The sequence below is a fragment of the Urocitellus parryii genome, chromosome 1 (genome assembly GCF_045843805.1).
Source record: "Urocitellus parryii isolate mUroPar1 chromosome 1, mUroPar1.hap1, whole genome shotgun sequence".
Taxonomy (NCBI): Eukaryota; Metazoa; Chordata; class Mammalia; order Rodentia; family Sciuridae; genus Urocitellus; species Urocitellus parryii.
Genome location: NC_135531.1, coordinates 130228472 through 130248230, shown reverse-complemented (window position 1 = coordinate 130248230; position 19759 = coordinate 130228472). Strand labels below are relative to the sequence as shown.

The 19759-nt window shown below is 36.5% G+C and overlaps 1 protein-coding gene across 1 annotated transcript in view; it reads left to right on the top strand.

The window, feature by feature from the left end:
- Adamts2 (ADAM metallopeptidase with thrombospondin type 1 motif 2) overlaps positions 1 to 666 on the top strand; it is a 246066-nt gene extending 245400 nt beyond the window's left edge. Inside the window, exon 22 of the mRNA XM_026414284.2 lies at positions 193 to 666. Coding sequence (XP_026270069.2) covers positions 193 to 650 — 458 coding nt within the window. The 3' untranslated portion in view covers positions 651 to 666. The remainder of the gene's footprint in view (positions 1 to 192) is intronic.
- The last annotated feature ends 19093 nt before the right edge of the window (positions 667 to 19759 follow it).

Below are 19759 nucleotides of genomic sequence, written 5' to 3'. Positions count from 1 at the left end.
CATCACGCCAGGGCAGGGTCTCCAGATGCCACCTGCTCACCCTGACCCTGAAGCCACACAGACTTTCCGCGTGAGCTCCCTCACCTCTGTGCTATCTCTGGGTTCCCTCTTCCAGCAAGCTGCACACTGTGGGGGGGAACAGAGTCCCCCTCACCTTGTCCTTTGGTTATTTGTTCCACTTTTCTCTTTCAGAGGGCCACTGCCAAGGCGACAAGTCAATGTTCTGTAGGATGGAAGTCTTGTCTCGCTATTGTTCCATCCCAGGCTACAACAAACTCTGCTGCAAGTCCTGCAACCTACGGGACAACCTCACCGACACGGATGCTGGGGCAGAGCCGCCGCCTGGGAAGCACAACGACATCGATGTGTTCATGCCTACCCTCCCGGGGCCCACCCTAGCCACAGAGGTGCAGCCGTCACCAGGGACCCCCTTGAGTGTTCCTCTCAATGTCTCCAGCACGAATGCCACTGAGGATCACCCAGAAACAAATGCCGTAGATATACCCTACAAAATCCACGGCCTGGATGAAGAAGTCCAGCCCCCCAACCTCATCCCTCGACGACCGATCCCATATGAAAGGACCAGGAACCAAAGAATTCAGCAGCTCATTGACGCAATACGGAAGAAAGGGACACTCAGGAAGTTCTAATAAAATGAAAAGATAGCATCAGTAGCATTTTTTTTCCTTGCTTATAGAGATATTCCATGGGACAACACATCCTGTGTTTTGGAAATAAATGAAGCCCAAACCCCTGATTCCAAAAGGTTTTGAGAAAACCAAGAAGGGGAATGATATAAAAATTACCTATATACAGGTGTGATCCTGAAGCAACGAGGTTAGCATGTGTTTTTGCCAGCCTAGGAATGACCTAAATCTTACAGTAGTGTGAGTGTGGCGTGGACAGGAAGTTAGAGATTCTCCAGCTTTCATCAGTAAGGGGAGGCCAAGAGAGGGATAATTCAAAATCAAAAAAACTTTTCCCCAAGTCTCTGAGCAGCAGTTCACCATCAACCTTTTCTTGGTGGAGACAGGACATTTCCTATCAAACCCGAGACCAAGAGGCCCCATGGGGACTGGAGGAGAAATGGTGGTATATTTAATAACTGACCAGTTGCCCAGATGAGTACAGAAGTGGAGGTCATGAACTCAAATGCCCTCAAGGGCCAGGCAGGTGACAAGGATGAGTGTCGTGGCCAGTTGGGGACTGACTGTCACCTTGGTGCTGCCGCTGTGAAATCTGTGTCTCTTTTCCACAAGCTCTTGTCTTGCCAGATAGTGTGTTATTTCAGAAGTCTAAATTTTCGTGGAAAACCTCTCAATCTTTAAATGGTCTGGGAGTCTCTTAGGTTCTAGATGCAACAGGTTATAACACCTGTTCTCCAGTCTTGGCCTGATCCAGTTTTGATAATTAACTAAGGACTTAGGAAAAGTCATTTGATCCATTTGGTGCTCATATCTCAGTTGGCCTGTGCAGCTGTCTAGTTCTTTGTGGAAAAGTTAAGGGGAATTTGATAACTGGGAGCCATGAGACAAAGACATTGGGAAAGTCTCTCCTCTCCACTAGGCCTGGCCTTACTTCTTTCCTGCCTCTAGGGAAGGAGTCCTTGTGTTCTTCTGGCCAGCCTGGCCTCAGTCCCCAGAGCCTTCCAGGGAGCCTCTGTCCCTCCCAAAGAGTATTAGAAGGTTAGGGCAGCACATGCTTTGCTGGGTCAGTCCAGTGAGTGGTCTTGGCCCTGAATCTCCCAAGAATGCTGAAATGCTACCACCAGGGTGGTAAGGCGTTGGGCTCTGAGGCGCAGGATTACTCCTGAAGACCAGCTTAGCTCTGGAGGGTGGGCTTTCCCTCATTAGCCCTGCCTCCTCCCCACCTCCATATCTTAGAAGTTCCAGAACCCAGCAGTGACCTCAGATGTGACTTCTGATAGGAGGTGTGGAGACAGGTGAGAAAAGCCTGCTTTGTCTTTTGCTCTCAAAATCTTAACTTCTGGTTTCTGGCAGAATGGTGCTTTGTGAACAAGATGCGAATGAGAGGGAAACAGGAGGAAGGGAGTTGGGGTGGGTGGGAAGAAGGTGGTTAATCCTTACCTTTGGATGCATTGATATTATATGAACATGCAGCTCTAAGGTCCCAAAATGACAAAACCTGGGGGCACACTAGCTCCTTAGTTGGGCCTAGGCTGACACATAATTGAGCTTTTTATGCCCAGGAAGTTCTAGAGGCTTTGTGTTCTCACCATCATAGATCTCAGAGAACTCTTTCTTGTTGAATTCCCGTTATATGGGCGAGAATATCGAGACTCAGGATAATTCCCTAATGGCTACTCTCCATTGGGTTTCCAGGTGCTCAAGTGTGTTTGAATCTCTCTGTGTGTGAGTATGTTTGAGTGGATGGATTGAGAAACTAAGAATGTAGAGACCAGCTAGAATGGTATCTGGGACTATGCTTAAGTTTCCACCTGGGTGGAAACCAGCTTTCCCACCTCCTGGCCCAGCCAACCTCCCCACCTCTGACGCCATTTCCCATGCAGGCCCCTACATTGTCCTGTGTCCCTGTGTTTTTCAAAGAACTCAACTAGAGAAAACCTTTTGGGATATCTCTCTTGGCCTGTGGTTGAGAACACTTTTGCCATCCTGCCTCTCCAGACATGGGGGATGGATCCCGTGGCTTGCCCTCATTTGTTGAACCCAGGGCAGCTGGTGCTATTTACGGGCTGAAGAACTGAGTGTTTCTTACATGGTTCTATACAGAATGTGGAGGAAGTTCAGGACTAATGCTAGCCAGAGAGTATTACTCAATTAATTACCCATACCTATTTTACAATTTGGGGGTCACATTTAGGTGAGCATACACATTATAGTTGTTGTGTGAAATGGGAATGCTGTATTACCAGATACTACCAAAACAGGGCTTCATAGAGGTCCCAGCTGGGACATTCCCTGGATACCTGTCCTCTGCCCAAGATGCCCTCAGGGGACTGAAGTTCAGCCAGGCCATGGTCCCACATACCATCCTCAGTGCTTTGAGTTCTCTAGAGCTAGATGGTCCTTGGAAGTCTCTGTCCAAGGAACACAATCATGCACCAGGCTCTGAGAACTTGCAAATCTCTTCTGAGCATAGGAACACTTGGACACCCAGCTTAGAAAACAGTCCTGAGCTTTCCAAACCAGCATCTGCATCTAAGAGGTTCCTAGAGCCCCAAGGAGGCAGATGGATGTCTTCTAGCTGAGGTTTCTAACACCATGGTGACACTAAGACTGCTCACACCACCCAGAAAATCTCCCAAGGTACCCAAGAGTCATTTCCCAGTCTTGGGAAGACTCATACTAAGTTTTGGGGTTCTCTCTGATTTATTCCTTTTGGGATACCCATGGAATTTCATGTATAAGCCTTTCATTTGTATTTCAATATTTTTAAAATCTGTTTTGAGTATATAAATGGTGCTCACTATAGCAATGTCTTTGTCAGATGAAGCAGTATGATTCTATTTACTCCTGTATGACAGGTAGCCATCATATGGAACCACCAAGGTGCTGAACTCAAATCTCAAAATCTTTATCTTACTGATAACAACAATCAATGCATTTTTTTTTCTGTATAGTAAAATCTGATTCCTTACTTTTATAACTTATTAAAGTTAAAATGTCTGTGTTTTTGCAAATTATGACTGTGTTTGTTTGTTACCATGACTGCATTTGTCCCCTTTCATAGCCTAAACTCAAGCAGAAGGGAAGGATAGGTTAACTTTGCAAGCCCACTTTGGGGGGAGTCCCTTCCTTGAGTGGAGCACTGAATTGTGGGGCTCAAGTCAGGAACTTCTGGAGGAAAGAGGCACCCAGAAGAATGGTTCTCTCTCCCAGGCCTCATGGAGTTGGAACTTAGCAGATCATGCCTTAGCCAAGAGCCCCCAAATGACCCTTCATTACAATTCTCTCTGATGAAAAAAATACCAGGCACTGCATAGAATATCCGAGAAGCAATGAACACTTTTGTAGTATGACATTGAGATATACTAAAAAATTATTTGTTGCTTTCCTGGAATTCAAATTTAATTGAGAGTTCTACATTTTCATTTGTAAAATTTGATCACCCAACCTATAATCAGTATTGTGTTTTTAAAGAAAATGTCATTCTCTCTGACCTTCTTGAATATTAGCACGTATTTCGGGAAGAAAGGAGGGCAGAGATTTCTTTTAATATTACTTTTGTAATTATTCCACAGTGTTTAAAAAAATATGTAGCCAGCAGTTGTGAGGTAAAACATACTATAAATGCCCATTGTGTCAATTTTTAAATTTGTTATTCAAATACTTTGTACTTTGACAATATCTTATTGTTCTATTAATTTGAAATTAATAATTAATAACAGAAAGTTTTAAAAGTAGCTCCCACCAATTGATTGTGGATTTTACTGTTTCTTCTACTTCTGTTGCAATTTTATTGATTTTGTTTTTATAAAAACAAACTATTTTACAATCTGGGGGTCATATTTAGGTGAGCATACACATTCATAGTTGTTATTATCTTCTTGGTGACATCCTCCTTTTATCTTTATAAACCGACCAATTTCACTTCCAGAAGTCACAGTCTTGAAGCTTTTCCCTGGTGTTAGTGGAACTACATCAGCTTTCCTAAGTTAGGGGTTGCATGATATGACTCCCACTCCTTTACTTTCAAATTTTCTATGTTCTTTGTGTTCTATTTACACTTTGTAAACTATATCATTTTAATAATAATGTAGCATTTTAAATCTTTTAATTGGGCCATTTAATTCATTACTTTTTTTTTTTTTGTACCAGGGATTTAACCTGGGGGTGCTTTACCACTGATCCACAATCCCAGCCCTTTTTATTTTTACTTTTGAGACAGAGTCTCACCAAATTGCTTAAGGCCTTGCTAAATTGAGGAAGATGGGCTCAAACTTGTGTTCTTCTGCCTCAGCCTCCCAAGTTGCTGGGATTACAGGTGTGGGCCACCATGCCTGGCCTAGTTTGTTCCATTTAATGCCACTACTGTGAGTCATTCCATATTCCCGCAATCACTGTCCTCATTGTACCTTCTGTGCTATTTTTCCTGACTTCTGTGTTCTTTCTCTTCTTCCTTGCCTTCTTTTGGGTTGGGTGCTTCTTTTTCCCATTCCATTTTGAATATCTGCTAGTTCAAGGATACTTGTTGCTTTTCTCTTATTATAATGAGTGTTCAAGAAATTTCAGCATGAGCTCTTGGTTTATCAAAATCTACCATTACTCTTCAAAATCAGCCCTTTTTCAAACAATGCAAATTCTTAGAACACTACTCTCAAACTATCAATTTTCATTTTATTGTGGACTAATAAAAAGGAAAGAATAGGCAAATGAAACAAAAAAGCAAAGGCATACAATGTACATAGCCAATTTTAAAAATAGTTTTGAGGAATACTGACATACAAAAAAATTGCACATAGTTAAGTGTATAATTTTTCAAGTCTTGAAATATGTAATAAATGGTGGGAAACCATCACCACAATCAAGATAGAGAACAGCAGTACACGGTGGCACATGCCTATAGTCTCAGTGGCTCAGGAGGCTGACATAGGAGGATTGTGAGTTCAAAGCCAGCCTCAGCAACAGCAAGGCACTACGCAACTCAATGAAATCCTGTATCTAATAAAATACAAAATAGGGCTGGGGAAGTGGCTCAGTGGTTGAGTGCCCCTGAGTTCAATCCCTAGTACCTCCCCCCGCCAAAAAAAATGATAGAGAACATACTTGCCACCATTAAGATTTATAATTATTATTATCACTATACTTCATTTTCCATACTTTCATAAAAATGGAATTAAACAGTTTATCTATTCTGTAAGAATGATTATTTTTAAATTCATGCATATGATTAAGTATATTGGTAATTCATACCCTTTTATTACTGAGTGGTATTTCATTCTCTGGATATATTGCTATGTATTTATATATATATTATATATTGCAATTTGCATATTGCAACTTATTCATCAGTTGGTGGACATTTGAGTTGATTTTAGATCAAATAAAAATCAGTATAGATTCCTTGGGCAAAGACCAATGAGTGGAAAGGTAAGCTCGTGTTGTCAGTGTATGTTTAACTTTTTAAGGAACTTCCAAGTTGTTTTCCTTTGTCCTTTCATATTCCCTCCAGCAGTGTTGGGAGTTCCAGTTCATCTGCATTCTCAGAAGTACATGATATGGTCAGTCTTTCATTTCAGCCATTCTGACAGATGTCTAATCATATCTCATTGGAGTTTTAATTTGCTTTCTGTTTGAAATAAGTATATTGAGCAGTTTTTCATGTTCTTATTTATCATATATATCTTCTATGGGGAAGGATCTGTCTAATCTTTGCCATTGGGTTATTTGTTTTCTCATTTAAGTTTTAAGGGCTTGTTACATATTATGAACACAATTAACCTATCATACATATATTTTGCATATATTTTCTACCACTGGTGGCTCATCTTTCCGTTCTCTTGACACTGCCTTTGTGTGTGTGTGTGTGTGTGTGTGGTGCTGGGGATCGACCCAAGGACCTTGTGCATGTAAGGCAAGCAGTCTACTAACTGAGCTATATCCCCAGCCCTTAACAGTGTCTTTTAAGAGCAAAAGTTTTTACTTTTAATAGAGTTCAGTTTATCTACTTGTTCTATTATGGATTGTGATTTTTCACATTGTATCTAAGAAATCTTTGCCTAAGCTAAGGCCATAAAATTTTTCTACTTTATTTGATGAGTTTTATATTTTTAGGTTTTCCATATGATATATTTTTCTATGATATATTTTGAGTTAACTTTTTATATGAAATGAATACAGATCCAAGTTCGTCTTTTTGCATCTGGATATATAGATGTTGAGGCACCATTTTTTGAAAAGACTCTCCACTAAGTTGCTAAAGTTCATAAAGATTTCCTCTTTTTTTTTCCTTATAAGTTTAAGATTTAGGGGCTGGGGATATTACTCAATTGGTAGAGTGCTTACCTCGCATACACAAGGCCCTAGGTTCAATCCCCAGCACCACACACACATACACACACACACACACACACACACACACACACACACATACAGTTTAATATTTAGACCTATAATCCATTTTGATTTATTATTATTATTATTATTTTTGGTAGTGAGGATTAAGCCCAGGGGTGCTTAACCACTGAACCACATCCCTAGTCTTCTTTTTATATATTATTTAGAGATAGTGTCTTGCTGAGTTGGTAAGTGCCACGATAAGGCTGGCTTTGTACTTGCAATCCTTTTACCTTAGCCTCCCAAGCCTCTGGGATTACAGGTGTGTGCCACTGTGCCTGTCCATTTTGATTTAATTTTTATGTGTGGGGTGACATTAGGGTCTAAATTCACTTTTTTGATATGGATACATAGGTATCCATTTATCATTTGTTGTATTATTTGTCTTTTCTAGAATTATAGTGTTTTGATTGCTACAACTTTTAATAATTTTGAAAGCAGGAAGTGTAAAGTCTTTGACTTTGTTCATCTTTTTCAAAATTGTTTTGGCCCTTTTTGGTCTTTGCATTTTCATATAAAATTTTAAGTTAGCCTGACAGCCTCCTTTTTCTAGGATGCCTGCAAAAAAAGTTCCCTGAAATTTGAAAGGGATTACATTGAATCATAGATCAATTTGAGAAGAATTGACATCTTAATAACATTGAGGCTTCTAGTTCATGAAAATGAAATGAGTATTTAAATCTTCTTTAATTTCTGTCAGCAGTGTTTTATAGTTTTCATCATACATTTTTGTTCAATTCATTCTTAAATATTTTATTCTTTTTGATGCTATTTTGAATAGAATTTTTAAAAATTTCATTCTCAGGTTATTTATTTCTGATATATAAATGTACAGTTGCTTTTTATACTGTAATTTGGGATCCCCAGACTTCTTGAACATGTTTTTAGTCCTAGTGGCTTTCTTGTGTGGATTCTTAGTATTTTCTAAGCGTAGGCTCATGTCATCTGTGAATAAAATCAGTTTTACTTGTTCTTTCTTTTTCATGATAGGACTGGCTAGAATTTCCATACAATGCTGACTAGAAATGGAAGAAGTAGACATGCTTGCCTCATTCCTCTCTTAAGGAAAAGTGTAAAGTCTTCCACCATTATGTATGATGTTAGCTGTGGGCGTGATGTAGATGTACTTTATTAGACTAAGAAAGGTAACTTCTATTCCTAGTTTATTGAGAGGTTTTCTCATTTCAGTCATTAATGTGCATTGGATTTTGTCAAATACTTTTTCTTGCTTATTGAAATGAACATTTAACTTTTGTCCTTTATCCTATTAATATCGCCCATTAGATTAATTTTTCAGGTGTTAAATCAACCTTGCATTCTTGGGACACATTTCACTTGATCATGGCATACAATTTTTTATTTTGGCTGGAGGAGGGTGGGTTGGATACCAGGCATTGACCTCAGGGACACTCGACCACTGAACCCCATCCCCAGCCCTTTTTGTATTTTATTTAGAGACAGGGTCTCACTGAGTTGCTTAGCATCTTGCTGTTAGTGAGGCTGTCTTTGAACCTTTGATCCTTCTGTCTTAGCCTCCCAAGCCACTTAGATTACAGGCCTGCTACTCCAAGATATGGCTTGCAATTATTTTGTTAAGAGTGTTTATATCTATATTTTGTTTTTCTTTCCATGAATCTTTGTCTGGCTTTGATATCATGGTGATATATTGGCTTATAGAATTAAACTAGGATATTTACCCTCTTACTCTTTCTGAAAAAGTTTGTGAAGAATTGATATTACTTATTTTTTAAGTGTTTGATAGAACTCACCAGTGAAAACATCTGGGTCAGGGTTTTATTTATGGCCAGATTTTAAATTATTAATTGATTTTTTTTTACTTATTATAGGCAATTAAGATTTTTCTGTTTCTTTTAAATCACTCTTGGTAACTTATGTCTTTCTTGGAACTTTCTCATTTCATTTGAGCTGTTTAATTTATTGGCATACATATATTCACAGTATACCCTTATAGTCCTTGTATGTTATAGGGTCAGTAGTGGCATCACCTCTTTCAATCCTTATTTCTGCAATTTGCATGTTTCCTCTTTTCTTCTTAGTTATTCTAGTAAAGCCTTTTCAATTTTGTTGATCTTTTCAAAGAAACAAGTTCTGGTTTTGCTGTTTTGTTCTCTCTTATTTTTATTGCATTGATTTTCATTCTAATCTTTACTATTTTCATTCTTATTGCTTTGGGTTACCATGAAAACTTAGGCTACTGATTTGAGATTCTACTTGACTTTTAACACATGCATGCATGATCTAGAGTGTTTTAATATACTTCTATGCTACTGCATTACAAAAATTTTAATATATTTTGTTTTCATTTTGATTCAATTAAAATATTTTCTGTTGGTTTGTGAAATCATGAATTATTAAAAAAAAATTTAATAATCAAACTATTTAGGCCAGACACAGAAGTGCATGCCTGTTATCCCAGCAGCTTGAGAGGCTAAGTAAGAGAATCATGAGTTCAAAGCCAGCCTCAGCAAATTAATGAGGCCCTAAGCAACTCATTGAGATCCTGTCTCAAAATAAAATATAAAAAAGGCTAGGAATGTGGCTAAGTGGTAAAGTGACCCTGGGTTCAATCCCCGGCACACACACACACACACACACACACACATAAAAAATATATATATTTTGTATATTTTATATCCCAATTTTTTTCTGTTGTTAGTTTTTATTTAACTTCATTAGGGCAAAAATAATATAAAAATAATATAAAATATTATTTAAATGGCCTAGTATTCGGTCTATCTACATTGTTAGTGTGTATTTGAAAATAATGTATCTTCTACTATGGCGAGCTAGAATGTTGTATAGAATGTCAGTAAGATCAAGGTGGTTGATACTGTTGTTTAAGTTTTCTGGTGGCTATAGTTTCTATCTGAACTATCATCCCCTCTCTAATGTGAGCTATTTTATGCTTTCAAGAATTTTGCTTTTCTTGTTCAAACTTTTTATTTTATTTTAAGCAGAATATTTGGTCTGAATTACCTAATTTGAAAATTCTAGAACCTACATCAGCCTTTAACTTTTTTCTATTTTTAACTATTAGAATTAAGGTAAATATTATTTCAATTATGTGTGACAGACCTTGAGCAAAAGGTTTTAGTAGTGAAATAGAATAGAATTCAAGGCCTTTAAATCTCTCACAAAGTGTCTAACTATAACAATTTCTTCATTATTCCTAAAACAATCAAAACTAAGTATTTTATAATATAAATGACTATAATTCTAGGTAGGTGATATTACAGTTTAGTTAACCTGGTCAATATATCAAAAGCTGTTATAACCTCAAGGAAAAACTGACAAAGTGTCCATCCTAGGAAGAAAGTCTAACATGTCTCTCAATAATTGACAGATCACAAGAAAATTATCAACAAAACATCAAAGATTTGAATAATATAATAAGTTTGATATAAGAAATACACATAAATCTCTGATCCCTCAACAAGTGAACAACTCATGTTCTGTTCAAACATAAATAAAATATTTATAAAAAATGATAATATAGGTTAGGCAATTAAGAAAGCATAATAAACTTAAAATGTTTACTAACAGTATAATTTAACTACAAATAGTTAAATTCAATATTTACAAACTTGTGATATTGATGAAGAATAAAAGAATACATAAAAACAATTTTAAGAAGAAAAGCAGAATTTAACTATCAAAATAATAGAAATTAATAAATAATAATATAATATTAATATTAATAATATTATATTATGATAATATAATATTAATAATAATAATAGAAATTAATATCCAAAATTGAAAATAAGCCACATGAACAAATTCTTAGAAAAACAAAAGTTTTCAAGATTTACATAAGAAGACTATAAAAACTGATTACTTATAATCAAAAAATTCAATTTGTAACTGAAAATATTTCCTCAAAATATGAGGCTCAGGGGCTGGGGTTGTGGCTCTGTGGTAGAGCACTAGCCTGGCATGTGTGAGGACATGGGTTTGATTCTTAGCACTGCATATAAATAAATAAATTAAATTAAAGATTTATTTACAACTAAAAAATATTTTTTAAAAAATATGAGGCTCAGATAATTTATAGACAAACGCTACCAAATATTCATGATGTAATAATTCTAACGTTACACATACTCTTCTAGATATACGGGGGGAAAGAAGCACAGTTCAATTTATTCCATGAAGTTAAGATATCTCCAATGCCAAAATTAGACATGGATCAGAAGGGGAAAGGATGAGAAAATTGCATGGATGCAAAAATCCTAACCCCATATGAGCAGATTATATACAGTCATGTGTAAAAAGAGTGATGTGTCCCACTAAGTTAGGTTGATTCCCAGAAATAAAGGGTGGTTTAACTTTAAACCTATTGGTTTCCTGACTAGATGGTGAACTGGCATGAATTTCCAACTTCCTGCCTGCAGTAACTCTGAAGAACCTGCAAAAATGAGGTGGGATTATTGACACAATGAATCAACATAAATACTAGGAAAGTGCCTGAGAAAGCTGTGTTAAACTGGTGCAAGTAGGTCTATAGCAGGGTATTTTGTATGTTTGTTTTGTTTTGTTTTTTACAAAACAGGTCTGAGGCAGCCAGACACTGTAATGAGAAGATGGTGTTAAGGAAAAGTTTATCATTTCTACTTTCTTCCTCCCATACATTGCTTTTTATTTGCCACGTTTACTTAGAAATTATTAGCAATAGCTCAGGCTAGATGACATCAACTATCACAGCAGGATAGCAACTAAACCTAAATGCAACAAGAAGTTAATGGAAAGAGATGCCGATGGCAAGTTGTCCTCTTCTATCTACTCCCCTTCCAAGTCCCCAGGTAGATAGACCAAAAGCTAAGGAAAAAGACTTCCAACTTCACCTTATAAAACATTTGAAGGGTTTGAAAGCCATCACTCATATCCTTACAAACAAATAGTTGAAAATTAATTATTTTTAAAGATTTTTTTTAGATTACTGAGGTCACAGTAATCTAAAAACTGGAAAGACAAGTAAATATAGAGAACCAAAGCTAAAACCAGCTTACAGGGAGCAGGAGCTTCAGGAGCCAGTAACTGACAGTCACACTTAAATAGTAATCAACAATTCACTGAAGGGACAGCATGAAATTAATGGAGAGTAAGACTAAGGGCCACAAGGGGCTGGGGCTGTAGCTCAGTGGTAGAGCACTTGACTGGCATGTGTGAGGCACTGGGTTCAATTCTCAGCACCACATATAAGTAAATAAATAAAGGTCTGTCAACAACTAAAAGAACTTTTAAAAATAGATTAAGGGCCACAGTATTCAAATGTTGCCCCCAGGAACCCCACCAGGTTATTACAGTGATGATTTTAAAAAGTTCTGCTAGTAGTAGGAGGAGAAATTTTACCATCTTGAAATATGCCCAGAATGTTCTCTGAAATAAAGGTTTGCCCCCAAGAGCAATACTCTACCAGAACATTTTCTGACCTAGGATAGGGACAACTAGGCATCTCCAGCCTCTTCCAGTCTCCTTTCAATGGGGAGGAAAAGGAAGCTAAGAAATGCTTCTGAATATCATAACCCAAGGACTCAGACCCACTAAAAATCTGAGATTTAATTATAAGATTATAGAATGCTTCCTCTCCTCAACACCTTAGCAGTACATCAACAGAACTCTAGAATAATAACCCTAGATTACAACTAAGAGCTACAAGACACAGATTCTATTTAAGAAGGAATTCTTTGAGGACCCAAAGACAACAGGGAAATAAAAACCAAACACCAAACCAATACACACATACACACACAAAGACACACATACACACACACATACATGTGCATGCACACGCACATGCATGCATGCACTCTGAAACATGAAGCTACAGCAAACATCAAACACAGCCCAGCTCCTACAGACTAACATGAAAGCGCATGTTAAAAGGCTGATTACCTTAGTTCCTATTACCAAATATACCATGTTCAACTTTCAACAAAAACTACAGTCTGCTAAGAGGCAAGTAAGAGCATAGTTGAAGAGATAAAGCAAGCATTCAAACAAGACTCAGATACAACAAAATTTTAGCATTATCAGATAGGTGATATAAAATAATTATTAATATATTAAGGTCTCTAGTTGAAAATACAAACAGCAAGAATTTATAAATAATATAAGCAGAGAAATGGGAAATTTAAACAGAATTTTAAAATGCTAGAAATAAAAAAGAAAACACTAACAGAAATTAACAATGCCTTTAATGGACTCAGCAGCAGACTGGACAGAGCCAAGGAAAGAATCAATGAACTTGAAGACATGTTGAAGGAGACCTCCCAAACTGAAATGCAAAGAGAAAAAAATAATAGGGAAAAATATAAATAAACAGGGCTTCTATGTTTTGGATGTGGTTTGTCCCCTCAAATGTTCATGTGGTAGAGGCTTGGTCCCCAGTGTGGTGGTGTTGAGGTGGTGAAACCTTTAAGAGGAAGGATCTTGTGGGAGGTAGTTAAGTTACTGGGGATAAAAGAAGTTCTCTCACAATTGAGCTAATTCTTAAGACAAAGGGTTTTTATAGAGCAAAGCCACTCCTTGCCCTTGATCCCCTTTGTTCATGGCCATTTCCTTTTCTGCTTCTCTTCCATGTGTGATCTAGCCAAGGGGTCCCTCACTAGGGGCTGAAAAGGTGGAGCTACCTGATTTTGGACTTTTGGCCACCAAAACTCTGAGCTAATCAAGCATCACTTGTCTATAAACACCCACCTTCAGGTATTTTTATTATAGCAATAGAAAACGGACTAATTCAATGACTTTATGTGCTTCCTTTCTACCTGGAACAAGTCTATTTCTAAACTGCCCCCAGATCTGCCACACATATGCATAATGGTGTTTACTCAAGGTATCGTTCTCTGACTTCATGTCATACTCTGGAGTGGTTTCAAGTCTCTATTCAATCATAGTTTGCAGTTTTCCTTAATAGCATTTTTCAAAACTGCAATTTAAGGATTATCTCTGTCCATATACACTACCATCTATTATTTAGAAACTGTTACTATACTAGTAATTTCAAAAGAAAAAAACTATATATCTAGATAAAACATTCATCCAGAAGATAAACAACAAGTAATATAGAACTCATATACTGAGTGAAGGAAAACAAAGGTGAGATTTCAATAACCCTGCTTCATACTTAGAGGCACATACATGGTAAAGAAAAAAAGAACATGATCAGAAAACAACAGCAATGCTGAGCTGAAAAGACATAAATCAAAGCTTGGATATGTTGAGGTGTCTGACATTTTGTCAAAAACTACAAAAGAGTAGGAGGTCACTTTCCAGAGAAATAGCTCCAAAAATCTTCGGGGTTCATCTTGACTATTTTGTGCTGAATAAGATGCAAGTATCCAAGAGAAAAGTCCTCAAGGAAGGGCAAATAACAAATAGGTGGGGGCCATGAAATGATTCTAGAGTTGGTGCAATGCTGAGAGACACTGAGGTTTCAGAGAAGGTATCCTAAAGAAAGCCCAAGCATTCAGTAGACGACCCAGAAGGACTATCCCTGAAAGAGCAGGGCTTCTCTGGCCTTAGAACAAAGGGTCCTCTAGACCTAAACTAAAAGAACTTGAAAAGAAACCCCAAAGGAGAGAAGCCTAAATCAATGGAATAGACGAGGGTCCAGAAATAGAACCACATATGTATAATCAACTGATTTTTTTTTCAAATTATTCAGTATAGTGCTTGCTGGATGTCATATGCAGATTAAACTAAACCAAAAAGCAATAAGCTCAATTAAAAAAAAAAAAAGATCTTCAATCTCACACCTTACTCAAAAAGTAACTCAAGGTGTACTGTAGGCTTAAGTATAAAAACATACAATTATAAATCTAGAAGAATCATAGGAGAAATTTATGTATCATTGGGTTAGGCAAAGATTTCTTAAATGATCTATAAAATTTCTAAAAAAGATTGATGAAATTCTAATTTCAGTCCCACATTGCCATCTGGAACAGTACATTTTGGACTTAGTAATCTTCAGCATTTGAAATTATGCTTATTATCAGTTGTTATTAAATGCTCTCTAGAATATATTCCAGAATTATATATTCATATATGTTTGTATCTGAATGCACTATTACCACTTTTACCTTACTAAAGACACTGTTTTAGTCAGTTTTTTTTTCTTGCAGTGATCAAAACACCTGATAAGAACAATTTTAGAGGAGGAAAAGTTTATTTGGGGCTCATGGTTTCAGAGGTCTCAGTCCATAGAGAGTCTACTTCATTGCTCTGAGCCTGAGGTGAGGCAGAACATCATGGTAGAAAGTGTGTAGGAGGAAAGGAGGAAAACAGCTCAGGATATGACAATCAGGAAGGAGGAGGGGAGGGAGAGAAGAAGAAGGAGGAGGAGGAGGAGGAGGAGAGGAGGAAAGAAGAGGGAGGAGGGGAGGAGGAGAGGAGAGAAAGAAAGTGCTCTCCTCATGGACAAAACATGAATCCCAAAAGCACACGCCCAATGACCCACCTCCTCCAGCCACACCCTACCTGTTACAATTGACACCCATTTAATCCCTCTCAGTGATTAGAGTAAGGTTCTCATAGCCCAATCATTTCACTTTTAAATTTCCTTGAATTATCTAAACATAACGGACACCATTAAAAAATGAACAGTGAGGGGGCTGGGGTTGTGGCTCAGCAGTAGAGCACTCACCTCTAGCATGTTTGAGGTGCTGGGTTCAATCCTCAGCACCACATAAAACATAAATAAATAAAATAAAAGTATTGTGTCCAACTAAAAAATTTTTTAAATAGATTAAAATTTTTTAAAAAAGAACAATGAAGCCATATAACATATTTGCAAATCACTTATTGAACAAGGGACTTGTTTACACATGATATAATTCCTGAGTGGCAGCATTAAACAAAGAACACTGCTTCTAAAAAAATTGGTAAACACTTTACTAAAATTTATGTATGAATGTCACATATGAACATGAAAAATTTTTTAAATCATTAGTTATTGGAGAAATGTTTTTGCAAACCACAATAACATTACCAATACATGATTAAAATTAAAAACAACAAATAAACAAAACTAACAAAAACATTTACTTAGTCAATGCCAAGCATAAGCAAGGATATGGAGAAATGAGAACTCTCACACATTCCTCCTGGTAATGCAAAATGAAACAATCCCTTGGATAAACAATTTGTGGGGAGCCTCCCATAAAGTAAAACATTCACTTTCCACATGACCTAGCAATTCTGTTTCTAGAATTTTACCCAATTAAAGTAAAAATACATGTACATACAGAACAAAAGACCCAAGTCCTCTGAGATAATTCCGTAAGAATAATATACGCATTATGGAAATGCTGAAAGAAGAAAAAAAAAGAACAGAGCAGAAAAAATATTTGATATTATGGTGTCTGAAAATTTTCCAAACTCAAAACCAAGTTAGATCAAGGAAGCTCAGAAAATAAGCAAGATAAATGTAACAATAACATCATCAACAACAAAACAAACAAAAACAACACCTAGGCATATCAGATTTAAACTGCAGAAAACTGATGAAAAATAGAAAAATCTTGAAATATGTGAGAAGGGGAAAAGAACCTTCCATATAGAATAACAGAATTATATCAGATTTCACCAGAAACCATGAAGGCAAGAAGAGTTGAGTGAAATATCTAAAGTCTTGGAGAAAACTCTACCAACCCTAGAATTGTGTATCCAGTAGAATTATCTTTTAAAAGTGAAGAAATAAGTACTTACTCAAATAAGTAGAAATTAGGGAATTTGTGGCCAATACAATTTTTTCCTTGTAAGCAATATTAAAATAAGTTCTTCAGAGAAAAGAAAAATGACATAGACTAGAAACATGAATCTGCATAATGAGAGGAAGAGTGTGAAGGCAAAAAATGTCATCTTATTCTTAGTTAATGTGATAGATAACTGTCCAGAGTAATAAGAGTGACGACATACTGACACATTTTGCTTATACATAAATGAAATTGAATGACATAATATGGTTGATGGATTATAGAAATGTTATAAGGGAGGGGAAGGTAGAATAGGGAATATAATTTTATGGTTTCTGAATTACTTGTGAAGCAGTATAGTATTTGAAAGCAAACACGCATTAATTGTAAATGTATACTTCAAACTTTAGGGCAGCAATAACAAAAATTTGAAGAAGTATTACTGATTTACTAGGAGAAAAGAGAGTCATATAAAATACTCAACTAAAATCAGACAAGATAGAAAAATGAGGAGAAGTACATTACAAAATAAAAACAAGTGCAGTAAACAATTGCAAATATGGTAGATATTAACCCAGTGATATCAGTGTTCAATTTCAATGGTAATGACTGAAATATGCCAATAAAATATAGACAGAATGAATAAAATACAAGACCTAAATATACATTATGTCTACAAAACCCCACTTTAATTATAAAGGTCAGTTAAAAACAAAATAATAAAGAATGATATATTTTGTTAACATTAGTCAAAAGAGAGCTGGGGTGTTCATATTAATTTAAACAAAGCAGACTTCAGAACTCAGTACTCAGAATGGATGGACATCACATAGTGATAAAAGGGGTAAATTCCTAAAGAAAACACAACAGTCCTTAACTTGTATCAGCCTAACAAAAGAGCATCAATACAAATGAAGCAAAACTTTTAGGGTTGCAAACAGAAATAGACAAATCCACTACTATAGTTGGGAATTTCAATACCTTTCTATCATTAATTGACAGATCTTACAGACAGAAATTTAGCAAGGATATAGTTGAACTCAACATCATGAATATTGGATCGAAAATATCATTCAAAAATAGTAGGATAGACCCAGAAGTCTCACTGTTGGGCATACATTCAAAGGAAGGGAAATCAATATGAGGAAGAGAATCTGTACTTCCATCTTAGTGCGATCACATTAGGTACGAGTTTGTCCATATTACCGAAAGTGACAAGGTTTCTGAACCATCTGCCACTATATAACAAGATCTCCCTTTCTCCAGTTTCTGGTAACTTTTACCCCACTTTCCCACAAGTCCTCATCTGTGGCTTTGTCAAATAATATGAGGCTTCTATAAATAGTTTCCTCAAGGCCCTTCAGATTTTTACTAGCATATGCCTAGTAAACTGAACATCTGCTTCCCACTTCCAAAACCATTTCCACATTTTAGGGTTTCATTATGGCAGCAGCCCACCTCCAAGTACCAAATTCTGTATTAGTTATCTATTGCTGCTTAAGAAATTAATACCTATAGTTTCTGAGTGTTAGGAAGCCAGATATGGTTTAGCTGACTGTTTCTGGCTCAGGCTCTCGTAATAGGTTGTGACAAACTGTTGACTATGGCTGAAGTCTTGGGTGAAGGCTTGAGGAGGAAGGATCTATGTCTATCTAATTCTCTCACATGATTACCAGAAGGCCAGTTACTTGCTGACCATCCTCCATGAATATCAGTTTACTTATTTCATGGAATTCTCCATATGCTTTTGGAGTAGCCTCATGCTGTGACAGCTGGCTTCCCAAAGGACAAATGATCTGAGACAGCACATAGAAAATACAAAAGCCAGTCTTTTAATAACCAAACCTTTCTACTTTTGCCGCCACCATATTCTTTTCTTTAGGAGTGTGCCACCAAGTCCAGTCTACACTCTAGGGTAAGGTATCAAGTTCCATCTCTCAGAGGGAAGTGTATTTAAAAACTTCAGGATATAATTTTAAAACCACAAGTCATTTTCAGTTCTCTGTTAAATTGACCTACTTGTCTATTCCTTCACCAATCCATTTTTATTATCACAGCTTTGTAATAATATTTAAAGTTGGTAGTTTTTAACTTCTTCTTTTTCAAAATTGCTTTGGCTACTCTATTTTCTTTCCACACAAATTTTAGAATTCCCTCATCTATATCTACAAAAAATGCTACTAATTTTTTTTTACTGAAATTGTACTGTCTATAGATTAAATTGATGAAAATTGGCATCTTAACTATATTATCTTTAAATCTGGAAACATGGTGTGTCTGTTTGCTCAGTTCTTTTTTGATGTCATCATCACTATCGTTTTCAGTATAGAAACACTACATTTTGGCTGGGTGTATATGTAGCTCAGTGGCACAGCACTTACCCAGCATGCATGAGGCACTGGGTTCAATTGCCAGCACAGGAAAAAAAATAAGAATCCTACATGCTATATTTCTATGATTTAATTATCTTTCTTTAAAAAAATTACAAATGAGGGCTGGGGATGTGGCTCAAGGGGTAGAGCACTCGCCTAGCATTCGTGAGGTACTGGGTTGGATTCTCAGCACCACATAAAAATAAAATAAAAGATATTGTGTCTTAAAAAATTAATATTTTTAAAAATTACCAATGAAGTATCTTACTTCATTTTCCAGTTGTTCATTGCCAGTACATGATTTTTGTATTGACCTTATTATATCTTGTGACCTTGCTAAACTCATTAGTTTGTTGATATATTGGTTTTCTCCCCCCTTGAGTGGATAATCATGTGATCTGTGAATACAAATACCATTTTATTTTTTCCTTTCTAATCTGTATGCCTTTTATGTGTTTCTTGCCTGATTGCAAGAAGTGCTTCTAGTACACTGTTGAATAGGAGTGCTGAATGGATCTCTGTGACTTGTTCCTGATTTTAACAACATCTGGTTGATCACCACGGAATGTTAGTTGTGGGTTTTGGGTAGATGATCTTCATTAGGTTGAACACTCTTATATTTCTAATTTTCTGT